Consider the following 13,515-nt stretch of genomic DNA (forward strand, 5'->3'; position numbering starts at 1 on the left):
ATCTTAACAGCTAAACTCACAGTCCCCCTGACAGGACAGACAAGCCATTGCTTACCAATTGAAGAAAGCAAACTACTGGGCTTTGATCAGTGAGGCTCTGGTTAAAGGATGGCATACAGTTTTATTTCCCATTGAAGTCAGCTGCCACACGGCAACATCAGTGTGCCATTTCTTACAGAAGGTTGGTTTGTAGCCAACACTACTGAAGAAAGCTGCTGGGGAGATTCAAGGTTCAAGATGGTTGTGGTTAACAAAAGCATGTGGTTGGAACCCATCTGCAAATGAAGGCTGATTTAGTTCTCGCTGCCCCGCTCAGGTGAGGTGTACCCTGATGAAGAGGCACAAGAATTCTCAACAATTTTTCCCAACAATGTAAATGCTCTGACCACCCTGACACCACAATATCTGAAGTAGCTCCTGCCATTTCTCAGCATCAGCACTTTGATGTTTATTTCACCTGTACTTGTACATTATTCTTGCCACATCATAAAGAAGAACAAGACTGAAAGTCTACAGCCATTTCACCTATGTTGGGCTGTACTTCATGCTCACACAATGCTAACATGCTGATCCTTAACAGGGATAATGTTTACATTGTTCACCGTCTTAGTTTAGTGTGCTAACATTTGCTGATTATATCTAAACACAGTACAGCTTAGGGAATTTAGTTTTGCAGGTTTTTTTTCCTAAACCAAAGTGATGGACAATTTTGACCTGATGATGGTGCTGGATGAAAAGTTAAAGTGTCTCTAAAGCTTTTAGAACATATCCTGAGGGGAACACAATCGCCTGAACCAAATTGTACAATGTCTTATAACAATACATCCAATAGTTGTTGAGATATGTCAATATAGTCAATGGACTGACAGACAGACAGCAGATCAACACTGCGTTCCATAGAGCCATGCAGCTATCATGGCTGAAAAGTGAGATGAAGAGGGATGAAAGATAAAAGGTTTAATAAGAGGTTTATTTTCAGATCAGAATGGATCTTAGTGAATTTGGTTATTTTGCCTAAATGGAACCAGCTATCAGAGACCAACCCCATGCCCACTGGTACGTTAGAATGTATAATATGACATTTGATATCTCTGAATTAATAAATATTTCTCCCAAAATGTGAATATTGTGAATTTGATCACTGGTAGCCACAGTGTAACAATTCAGACTGATTCAGCTTTTGTTCTGAGGCCAAATCAGAAGTATCAGAGCCATTATCCTAGAGGCAAAATGTAATGCAATGATGCCAATGGCAAATAATGTTTGGTTTAGATAGTTTAAAGACTGTCGTCTATGTAAAAATGTTTCAATATCTATTGTCTATGTCTAATGAAAATATAAATATATTGAACATGATCATGTTCATGTTGATCCTTTTCATTTCATTTCCAGGGAAATGGAGGGAAGTTAAATCTGTAATATACCAATACAGTTCTACCTGCATTAACAGATAAACCCTTTCTACTAGATACATATCGCCCAACAGTAACTCAAGAAAATGAGAGCAAAACAGAAGTCCAGCCAAAATTTTTTTTGATGAATGATTAGAAAAAAACTATTTACAACACTTGCTTATCTACAACACAGAAATTGTGTCCTCAATAAGAACATGCACAAGTCAAGGACCTAAGCAAAACAAAGTTGATTTCTTTAAGTAATGTTTGACTTTTTAACACACTTCTCAAAACAGACCGCTGTCAGATCTTCTGTCGGCGCCATGGTACTCAAGACTACGAGCATGTAGAAAGTAATAATATATACATTTAACAGAACAGATGATAATATTGTACATTTCAATAATATTCCCTGTTTGATTGAAGACTCAGACATTATAGTCTATATATAGGCAGAAATGATTTTCAAAGCAAACTCCTTAAGAAATTTACATAACTCTTCATAGGTTTTTACGAAGGATATTTCACTCTGCAATGAATGTCGTTATGTAGCTTATACATCCACAAAACTGATCAATTTTGCCAGTAATTACAATGATCTCATTGAGTAAATCGACATTTGCTGCATGGATGTTGTTGAACGAGGCATCCGTGCAAGTCTGTATAAATGAGGTCCCTTAGAAAACTATTAACATCAGTTGTGTTGAGAATTACAAAACAGAAAAAGAGAACCCCCGACACTGTGATACTTCGCTCTGTACATAAACTGTTGCTCTCCGGCTTTACACGCTAGTACAGTTTGGAATCTCCCTTGTGCTCTCGCAGGCATTTCCAACTCCCCCTGAGCAGAAATAAATGAAACAAAGGAAGAAAAAACAAGCCAAGAACAAAGATAGTTAGTTCAGCGTCGGCACTTTAATGCCTGTAAAACAAATAACTTCTTTGACACTGACACCTCACGTTAATAACTGAAATGTGCTGTTTTATCAAAGGCTCTGAAGCTTTTAAACAGCATGGAAATTAGAAAATGACCCATTATGAAAATTGTCTTTTATATTATGATACCCTTAGTTTAATGAATAGGCACATACATAATGACAATTTCAACGCTAAATTTCAGCTTTGAAATGTATTATTTCTTTGTTGTATGTTACTGAGAGACAATGGAGAAGCTGTTAATAGACAGCTCCATCATCCTGTTCAATGACTGTTCATTTATTCATTTCATGCATTATGGAGCACAACAATCAATGAACAATTAACTGAATTAAACTAAACAATTAAAGTAAACAATTAAAATGCAACTCCACTGACTACACATGAAGGTGAATTTATTGGTTAAGGGTATTACTTAGCCTGCAGAACCATAATGAAATAGAAAGCACGTGGGACAAACAGAGGGTTGGAGGAAGTAGGCTTTACCACTCCATTCTCCTCCTAGGTAGTCAAAAACTGATGTATATGTCACCGCCCTCAGCGTCTCACTCAGATGAACAAGCAGTATGAGACACTGTCAAAAATCCTTTTTTAATATGTTGTTAAAGTTGTTGAACAGTTGCAGTACAGCTAGATTTAGGAACCAAAACTACTCGGGTAGGTTTAGACGTGACGTGACGTGACGTGACGTGACGTGACGTGACGTGACGTGACGTGACGTGACGTGACGTGACGTGACGTGACGTGACAAAGGACAAAGGACAAAGGACAAAGGAGAAGGAAGTCACATGATGCTAGATGAGATAGATAAAGTTGACTTTTGGTTTCACACGAGACACAGGTCTCCTGGAAGAAAGTTGCTCTAAATACGTCACCAAACAAGACTTTGTTTATTATTTGTTTTGCTAAACATACTTTACTGATTAATGAAATATTAAAATAGTTGTTGCATAATTTTCTGTCAGTTAAATGGTTGACTAGTTGTTGTCTTTCCTCTTTTTCTGAATGTCTGGCCTTAAAGGTGCCCTGTGGAGTTTTCTAGCAAACTAACAAAAGCTTTGTTACATTGCATTACTCACTGAAATGTATTGTGTGTATTCTTTGTTGCTTAACAATGTCTGCCTCCAACTCTCATCCAGCAGAATAGTGTGAAACCAGGCAAAAATGTGTATTATGCACAAGCATCCTCATGTGCACTCACAAAAACAAACAAAAACAAACAAAAAACCCACTCATGAAAATATTGCTCCATAGCAGTAATCTATTTTGTTTTTACAGCGCGTTTTTACAGCTATATGACTGTTGAAATTTTGAGTTATGTTAGATATAGCTCTCAGGCTAGCATTAATTATTTACTGTTCACTATGAGCCACAATCACCACTGAGTCAAATCTGCTATATGATTTTATAAATGATTGCATCTGGAGGATTGTAGGTTTTATGCAAAAAATAACAACGGACACTGAGCTGAATAAAAACATTCAGCAGAAAATAAAGCAGAATACTGATGGCCTTCGTTCCTCGGGGTGTCCACTACTGTGTAAGACTTGTTTCTGCTCTCTACATTTTACAGTCAGAAATTTAACACCTAGGCCAGGATCAGCTAGGTCTCCAAAACGGGGAAACTACCGGAGCTTCATCTGAGCATAATGAATCCAGGAACTGCACTTGCCAGATGACCTGTACTGCTTTCTTTTTGTAACTGCAAAACAGACACATGTGCATGATACGAGGCTGGAGTAAGCAGCATTCTGCAAATACGCTTTTTCCTCCAGTGCTGGATTGAAATATTCTTTTTAAACAAGTCATATTATGACCAAATAGTCAAATGATTAAGGCTGCTGTTTCCGTGCTCCTGCTGGCCTATCTAATCCCGAGGCCGCATGCTTAAACATGTTGGTTTTATTTATTATTCATTGTTCTCAGTTCTGCAAGCCTTGCTGGAATCTGTTCTTTACTATGTTAAACCCTTCCAGGACTGTCTCCACTCTGCGGCTCCCTTTGGTTCGCTCCTCTCTGTCTGAATAATTAAAAATGCTAAAAGGAGATTAAGTTGCCAATTCTCTGTTTAAAAAATAATTCTAATTCAATAGCTAGAGTATGCCTAGGGGGTTACTCTGCACATATTTATTCTGTGTATTAACATGTTGACTTTTACTCCAAAACCATCTCTAAAACTAAAGAAACAAATCCTGTTTCAGATCATGAGCCCAAACTCCCTTTAACCAAACTGTCTTTGTAATTATCAGTAATGTAAACAAGTAAACATTTTGATTAATCATTATCATTTAATCTTAAAAGAGTCCTATTATGTTCATCTCCAAGTCTACATTTTATTCTGAGACTCCACTTGAGTAGCTTTGCATGATTCACAGTTAAACAAAACACCCATATTTATCTTATTCTGGCCCTTTATGCAGCCCCCCAGTCCTCTTTATGGCCCCCCTCCCCAAAATCCCACTTTTTTCTGACTGGCCAACATCCGTAGCCTCAAGCTTCAAAATTAAAGTATTGCCTCATCTGCATGTTGGTTAGTTTGACACCATATCGGCTAAAATAAAGCTACATGACTGACTAAATTTGGTTAAATTGGATCATATTCTATGGAGAAAATAATTTAGTGATTTATGGAGTTGACGGTGATGGACAGATTGCTTTATTTGTTGAATATAGCTGCTGTTAACTAGTTAGCTCAGTTAGCTGAGCAGCTAGTGGTCCTATAAGCTGACTGCTCAGACTGGGAGCTCAAAGCACCAGGGGAGTAGAAGTGTTTACACCTCTAGCACAGGAGCTTTGGACCACTGGAAGGAGGAGACACAATGGAGAGAGGCAAATAATAGGAGCAGTAACTGCACAGCTAACTGAGCTAACTAGCAGCTAAGTCCCAGCAGCAGTTAGAGGTTACATATGACTCAAGTAAAGCTAGCTGTCCATGAAGAAATATCATGAATCACAGAGAGCTCAGGCGGTCAGAAGGGAAACCACAGTCAGCCGCCGTAAATCACCTCAGTGTGAACAGACAGACCGAACAGATTGATAGAAGCGTCCCTGTACTTTGTGGGCGTGCTGTGCCTGGAGCAGATGACCAATAAAGGAATCTGTAACCAGTTTACATCAACTCGGTGTGTAAAGTAGAAAAAAAAAACATTGGAAACCTAGTACTCATTATTTAAAACCAAGGTTCAAAGTTAATATGAATAGCTGACACTGTAACATTATATAGAAAGTAATTGAAAAGCATAATAAGTCCTGTTTATTTAGAAAGCTCTTTACTTACTTTTGACCCTGGCATCCAGTTCCTTCTCCATGAGTTCTTTGGATGTAGAGAACTCACTCAGAGTGATTTTAGGCGTGCTGTCACCCTGGCCCACCGAACCAATCATCTCCTGCTCTTTCTCCTGGTTCACCTCAGCGTATATATTGATCCAAGGTATTTTTCTAACAATTTGCAAAAGATGAAACACAAATGAGTTTCAGAACCATGAAAGAGAACCATCTTGAGGCAGCGCTTTCAGTTAAAGGTTCTGTTTTTCATCATGTGTCACTTATTTTGAGAACTCTGGAAGAAGTAACTTTGAGATGACCAACTTTTCTTAAAAACCCACATTTCTACTTAACACAAAGACAGTAGTTGTGTTTCCTAGTGCTGCATGTTAGTGTTCAAAGTTGTCTTGGCTAAAATTATACCTCAGTAACTAATTTATAAGCAAATTACAGTAACATTGGTATCTTTCCCTATCTGCATTTATAACGCTTAATATACATCTTTATTTAGTCACTATCCAATTTATTTCCAATTACTATTCATTTAGGTTATTAATTGCTTTGTTTTGTCAACTGTGAGATTTCTTGAAAAATGCATCCTCTTTAGACTAATGGGGAAAATTTCATATCCATAATTAATGACAGCTTTCCCATTTCCCTCCGACTTTTCAAGAGAATCATTTTGAGTATGAATAATTTATTCAGCAAATAACAGCCGCGGCACAGCAACTGCATATTAAACCATTTAATGGCCGTTTTCTCTGCATTTTATCGCTGATTGGTGTGTGTGCTTCATGCATTGGAATCTTGCTAGAAGGATTTACAACCTCTGGGGGGACTTGTCAAATGAAATTTCCAAACATGACTGTGATTGATTTGTCCAGACTGTGCTCATCTGGTATCATCAATAATGGATAAATGGTAATAGATATGTACTAGGGGTCTATATGACCATGTTCTATGTGCAATAGATTGAAGTAATCACTAAGATGTGTACCTCTTGAATTTGTAGATGAGGAATACTGCTAGGCCAAGAAACACCACTGATAGGAGCATTAGCATGGCTGAGCTGCTGTGTCTGGGGTTGGAGTCCACCAAGGGTGCTGTGGGAGCAAAGAGAGGACAGGAAAGGTTAAGTTATTGATATTATTATTGATTTTTTTGGGCTACTTGGAGGTAGCACAAGTTGTAAACACAACAGTGACAGATCATCACCTTTCCAAGCTGACATGGTGAATTTGTTCACAAACGTTTGTAGACAGGGTTATCGTAGGCAACTGGACTTGGTTGGGTTCTTGAAGACGTGTCACCTTCTTCAGGCTTCTTCAGTTCTGAACTGGAGAGGCCTCTTGGATGACAGGTGAAACATCTTCAAGAATCCAACTAAATCCAGTTGCCTACAAGAACCCATTTCTACGAATGCTGTGACTGGATGTGAAAATCTTCACAGACTTGTTAGCAAACAGTTGCTTATTCACACATCCAGCAGTTACAGAGCAACATTACCATTCATTTGGAGATGTGTTTGTGTCCATCTTGTGTTGAGCGTCTTGAGTGACTCAGGAGGTACGTACCTGGCTCTTAAGCTGTTAAATGTTCTACTATGCTTAGCAGCTAGTTGCTAATTGTGTTTGTTTGCTGTTTAGAGCTGAGCAGACCCTGTATAGAGGGCTTTATACCTTTTTTTTACTGCTGAATCAAACACTTGTTGCTGACCAGACAGCTAAACAATGAGCTGAAGCTCACTAACAAGCTTAATAAAGCTGAGGGGAGGTGACAATTGAGGCGGTAATTCACTGTAGGCTCATCGCTCTAAGTGACCCCGTTCAGATTGTCATTTGATATATTGTTATTGTCAAAATATTGATTACAGGCACTTTAAGTTGTTTCCATATAGTGCTACACAGTGTACCATCTGGCTAAATCCTTGTGGTACATTCACATCATAATAATGTCAATTATTGTGCACGGTCTGTACAGTAAGCAAAGTAAAGTGTTAAGTAGTGTTTTGGGTAGTTTACCAATTGGTTGCATATGATACATGGACATCATAAGGATGGTAATTAATGTGCAATGTCCCTGTTAAAAAGTAAACTAGTTCACAGTCAATTAAAGTTGGGTCAAGAGAAGCAAAGGTGTTGGAAGCCCTCAATAACTGTTAGCATTTGGCTACATCTGTAAATTGCGAAATGGTTTAGTGGAGAGTCACAGCTGAAGCCAGAGTCCCTGTTCTCCAGGCAGTTACAGAGAATTACCAGCTTGATTTTAAATGATGACTCCCAGTCTTTGCACAGTGAATTTCAGCTCCTTCCTTCTGGACGGATGTTCATAGTCCCAAGGTGCAGAACAAAGTGGTACAGAAATAGCTTTGTTCCAGCAGCCATCACTCAGGTGAACAAGTCATAACGAGACGGCACAGATCCCAAACAATAATGTTTTTACTGACTGATTGATTGATTGGTTGGTTGATTCATCCTGTACTCATTTCATTTTATTATTAGATTTATATTTATTCTTGAGGTTATTTATTTATTGAAGTGGATTTTATTGCTACTTCTCAATTAAGTTCTTGGAGCCTTCAAGTAATTTTGTCATGTTTGTATTTGTTGGTGATGTGTGTAAATGTGTCAAGATGGATGCCAAGTCTCTTTTTTCTGCAATCCAGGTCTGCCTACAGGTACAAGTAAAGTAACCTAAACCTTGTACATTTACAGGTATTTATATTTTAAGTCTCACTTAAATCACTGTCCTGTACTGTTCTTTAATGCTATGTAGTGAAGCCAAAGAAAATTTTCCAGAATGTGGAGAATGCAGTTCCCAACTACATCATAATGGTTTAGATTAATGTGCGCTATCCCTGCTAATGACTAAAAGCCACATAAATCCAGTTGGGTTAAGTTAAGTGATGTTAGGTTGTTGTCGTTTTGTGTTTTGGCAGTATAGCATCTGGTGCATTTACATAATAATAATGTAACTCAAAGGTCTCCTGTGGATATTTACATTAGTCGCTTCTCACCAAAACACAATGTGTGCATCCCTGAGGCCACACAAACTCATTGAATGCATTTCCTTCCTTACTAAAACAGTAAATATTTAAATAATATTTAAATATTTAAAATCCTGCATTGTTTTCATCCATGGTAGCTAGCTTGCAGTTGCAGTCTTCTTCATTACTATGCTTCTTTTCATGGTATTGCTACCTACCTACAGAGTAAAGTAGTTTGAAACGGACAGGAATGTATATCATGCATGTATAATAAAACTAGTGGTCAAGGCTGCACAGGGTATCGTACATTGTGACTACTCCTTATAATTAATTATGCATATGCACATATTTATGTACCAGTTAGTTCTGAACAAGTAGAGTGATCAAAGTAAATATACAGGGTCGTAATGTTTACAGGAAAGACAGGAATTTGTATGGAGGAGGGGTTGTCATATACATTTAGAGTCAGATAAGACAGATCTTCAAGCCTGTCAGTGTCGAGGCCTTGTAGTTACAGGTTCACTTACCATATGTCAAACCACTACTGGTTTTACGCTGTTACAGGCGACCATGTGTGAAGTGTTGATAGTGTTTGTGACACTGGAAATGAAATTTATTTATTGGGTGACCCAAACATAAATTGGCTTTTGCTGGACTGTCCACTAAACAGTAGAGTTCTTAATATAACTGATACATGTTATTGAACTCAAGTTATTAATCAACCAACAAGAATCTATATAAACACTTACGACAAGAAAACATCTACTTGTATAGACCACATCTTTACAAGTACTGTGAATATGTGCTCCAAGGGCATATCTGCACCTGCTGGGTAGATTGATCACAACATAGTACCTTTAACTAAGAAAGCAAAGCAGGTCTGATGTATATGAGGAGGATCATCCAATGATGCCATCAAGGCTTTTGAAAACACATTTTACCCTGGACAAACATGAATCTACTACAAAGCACACTGTAAAAACGTCAGGATTGATTATGAGCTGTGGAGCATTATGGTTGACAGATATGTGGCAAAGGGTATTGCAAGCAGGTCAGGGAGTTAAGATGACTGGGAAACTTACCTAAACTGAGAAATCAAGTCACTAAAATCAATAGGAAAAAGAAAAATCTGTGTTTTTTTAAACTCAAAACAAATGAGCGTAAGTATGACGGGAAAGATCTATAAGGCACCCTAAATAAAGTAGTGGGAAGAAAACAGCTAAACCCCATTTTACAAATTCCCATGACACTGCAAATGCCTTAACTGACTTTTTTTTTTAATCACCAAAGAGGACAAATTGAGACAAGAAATGTCATTTATGAATTATATCACATGTGTGCAGAATTAAACATTTTCTGAAAGATAATCCCTCTTTGAAATTTGAATTGAATAAAGTAGATATAAAAGAAGTAGAACAACAATTATCAGAAATAAACACTGAGCAGAGATGGGTCATCTTGATGGGAAGCTTTTGAAATTGGTTTCTAGCTGTTTGGTGGGATCCATTTGTTTCTTTAACACCAGCATAGAAAATAGTGTATTTACCTCAGAGTGGAAAAAAAAGCAAAGGTTATTCTTCTACAAAAAAATACAACAGAGGGCTTTAGTGGCACAAACAGTCGGCCAATCAGTCTGCTGCCAGTTCTTAGCAGACTGCTGGAAAAGATGGTTTGTGAACAGATAGTGCTTTTTAGAGAAAATAATTCAACAACTGACTTTCAGCATGCTTATCGTGAAGGGCACTCAACTGGAACAACATTAACACAGATCACAGATAACTGCCTTAAATATATTGACAATAGTAACTTAGTGGGGGCGGTGTTATTTGATTTTAGTTCAGCTTTTGATGTATTGAATCATGAGTTGTTGTTAAATAACCTAAAATGTTGCAAATTTGCATCCCACATTGTGCACTGGTTTAGTAGTAGTTTTTCCCATGTTAACAAGTTACAATGGGGCTTACCACAAGGAAGCTGTTTGGGGCCTTCATTATTTTCTATCTTTACCAATGACCTTCCTCTTGTTCTAAATCCAGCAAGAGCAGTTTTGTATGCTGATGATACAACAATATATTTACCAGCAGTGTCAGTGAGTGAATTGTCAAGTGGTTTGGATAGGGAATTATGATCAGTTGCAATCTGGGCATGGAGTAACAAGTTAGCTCTTAAGCTATCAAAAACAAAAAGTATTGCATTTGGATCAAATTTCAGACTCAAATGTAAGTCACAGTTAGACTTGTCTGTGCAGGCAGAGCCTGTGGAACCGGTAGAGGACACCAAACTCCTTGGAGTGACATTAGACAGTGAATTGAAGCATGTTGAAGATGTTTAAAATATTACTTTGACGTTGGTTTCTATAAACATACAAATTGCAACATCTTGCTCATTTTCGTGACTGCACATTCACATCAACAATTCTGCTTCTGAAACGATATTGCCAGTAAATGAATTCCACTGTTGATTACGAGTACTGCATATATACACCACAATGTGCATTATGAGATGATGCTCTTATTTTTAATACCTCAAATGTCATAAATTGTGGTAGCATGAAATTGCTGTTTCTATTTCTAGGCAAAGAAGATGACAGCAGCAGGTAATTCATACATTTCATCTGGATTCTGGATTTGGAAATGGTTAAATGCACCTGGAGTTGGAAACAAAAAACTAAACCAAACAAGTACTTAGTATGATTAATGTCGCATGGTTTTGCTCATAAGGCATCCACGTTAAAGTCCTCTCATTATTCTGAAGCGAGCATTAGTGTCTGCCATTGCGAGGGAATCACATTGCATTTTCCAATGTTACCGTGCTACTGCCGAGCCCTTCAGCTCAGAGATGGCGACGTGTATGCTGCTGACCTTTCTCAAGCAGCTTGAAGGCTTTTTAGACCTTTTCTTGGGAGGTGAAATATAAAGAGGGATCCAGCTGGGTACACCTCCAATGTCATTAGAGTGCAGCACACTACGCAACGTCACAGAGCTGCACATGCCAGGCTGTTAATACCTGGCACTTTGAGCTACAGACAACTCATGGCTGTGTGCCTCCAGAGACTGTGTGCCTAATGAAACCAGCCAAGCAATGAATACAATGTAAGATCTGTCCAGCAGTGGGACACAGGAGTCGTGGAGGACTCGCAAGGCCTAAGCCAATAAAAAAGTCGAGCTCACCAGAGCAGCCACGTTATTTACAATCAATGTGCCTCCATGAATCCAGCATTGATTTGATACTTATAACAGCAATTTGTTTTTTGGCAAGAGTGCATTTTAAATTTCTCAAATGCTGACCAACCTTCTCTTCTCCAGCAGTGAGGAACTGAACAGTGCTGTTGACTCTTTGAGCAAATCTGAATTCTGCTTCTGCCCTTAAATTGTACAGTGTTCTTTCTCAAGGACTAAATAATCAACATAATTATACTCAGTGTAACACTCATTTTGTGGTTGGATGGCTATAAAAGAAATAGAACAGATGTTCAGCTTTTGATGGCAGGCATAAAAGATCCCTCATCTCAAGGAGCTCCACTTAAAATCACACCCAACCCATACTCCCCTGTGTTCCTTTGCCTGGGATGGAGGCAGACTGACAGGAATTTTAATTGGTGGACCAAAGAAAAATTCTTGTTGTCAAACATGGTTATTACAGTTCTGTTTCCTGGCAGTTCAAAATGAAAAATAGAATATGCTAGGGCCTTATTAAATTACCATGCAAGTTAATATAAGCAGTGAGAACTAATGGCTTACCCAGTGTTAACTGTGTGTTGTACACAATCACCCTCACACCAGGCTTGAGCTCGAACTCCACCAAATTTTGGTTCAGCGCGCTCACAATTATATCAGATACCTGTTAAACACATATAACATGGTGTTTTACATTAGAAAAGCAGTTGCAGCCACTATATTTTATGCACGCATCAATCTATTTGATAGGATTTAAATAATTTGTGATGTAAAATACAATCCAACCTGCTCTAGCTCCTCCTCACTCTTTTTCTTGCCCTCTGATTGGTTCTTGTGAGGTAACAGGAAGAGCTCAGCAGCTGTTGGGACTCCGGGAAACACGGCTACCAAGAGCTGCTCCTCTGGAAAGTCGGATACCTGTGACAAAGCAGAAACATACCTTATTAGCTATCACTTTGCGACAGTCATTATTACAAATAGCTTCATCAGTGCTCCTGAAATCATTACACAGTTCACAACAAGTTCAGTCGGCCAGCCTGCATGGCATGGATTATTTTGTGAATGTTATATGTACTATTGTTTGCTCTGACCTCATCACTCCCCTCATGGAAGCGCAGAACTCAGCACAGCAGGGAGTGAGGAGTGATGATAATGACTTCCCTACTGAAGGAGTGCAAAGGTACACAAGAACCGATGCTTAGGTATCAAGTCGATGCCAAAAACATGACAGTATTTGCTTCTCTGTGGTACTGTAGGTACTAGGGATGCAGGTGACCCTTTGAGTCCTGTCCCCCTTAATTACTGTTGCTATGCCTGTCAAGCCTTCCATTCTAGCACTGCATATATGCAGTTTACAGTGATAACAGAGACTGATTAACATTGAAACTGGGAGCAATTGTTGAAACGAGGTGTTCGATTCCACAAAGAAATCAACAAAAGCAGGCTTCTCTTTTTTTGCTGAGTGGGCTGAGAAGCCCAACTCCAGCTGACTTTTTACACTCCTTCTAAAGGAAAAAGGGAGCTTTTCTTTTTAACACATTATACATGTTAGAACGTAGTCGCTGAAAATATGTGAAAAGACTGACAACTATGTAGTTCTGCATTGTTGAGTTAGATGAGTAGACTTTCTGTTTCTGATTTCTGTGTTTGGCATTTTTTTTTGGGTAGGCCTGAAACATGGCTCGGTGACGTGCCAGAGACATCGTCCCCCAACATTATTTAAACCCTACAAACTGACACACGAACAACACTGCCTCAC

General features: G+C 38.5%; 1 protein-coding gene across 1 annotated transcript in view; it reads right to left on the minus strand.

Moving 5' to 3' along the window:
• Positions 1 to 983: 983 nt before the first annotated feature.
• The window catches only part of sorcs3a (sortilin related VPS10 domain containing receptor 3a), a 264,513-nt gene continuing 251,981 nt past the window's right edge, over positions 984 to 13,515 (minus strand). Inside the window, exons 23-27 of the mRNA XM_084715689.1 lie at positions 12,543 to 12,674; positions 12,321 to 12,420; positions 6,592 to 6,697; positions 5,608 to 5,768; positions 984 to 2,235 (exon numbers count right to left, since the gene is read on the minus strand). Of these exons, the coding sequence (XP_084571815.1) occupies positions 2,177 to 2,235; positions 5,608 to 5,768; positions 6,592 to 6,697; positions 12,321 to 12,420; positions 12,543 to 12,674 (558 nt within the window). The 3' untranslated portion in view covers positions 984 to 2,176. The remainder of the gene's footprint in view (positions 2,236 to 5,607; positions 5,769 to 6,591; positions 6,698 to 12,320; positions 12,421 to 12,542; positions 12,675 to 13,515) is intronic.

Source organism: Lutjanus erythropterus, chromosome 3, assembly GCF_056507025.1.
Source record: "Lutjanus erythropterus isolate fLutEry1 chromosome 3, fLutEry1.hap2, whole genome shotgun sequence".
Taxonomy (NCBI): Eukaryota; Metazoa; Chordata; class Actinopteri; order Lutjaniformes; family Lutjanidae; genus Lutjanus; species Lutjanus erythropterus.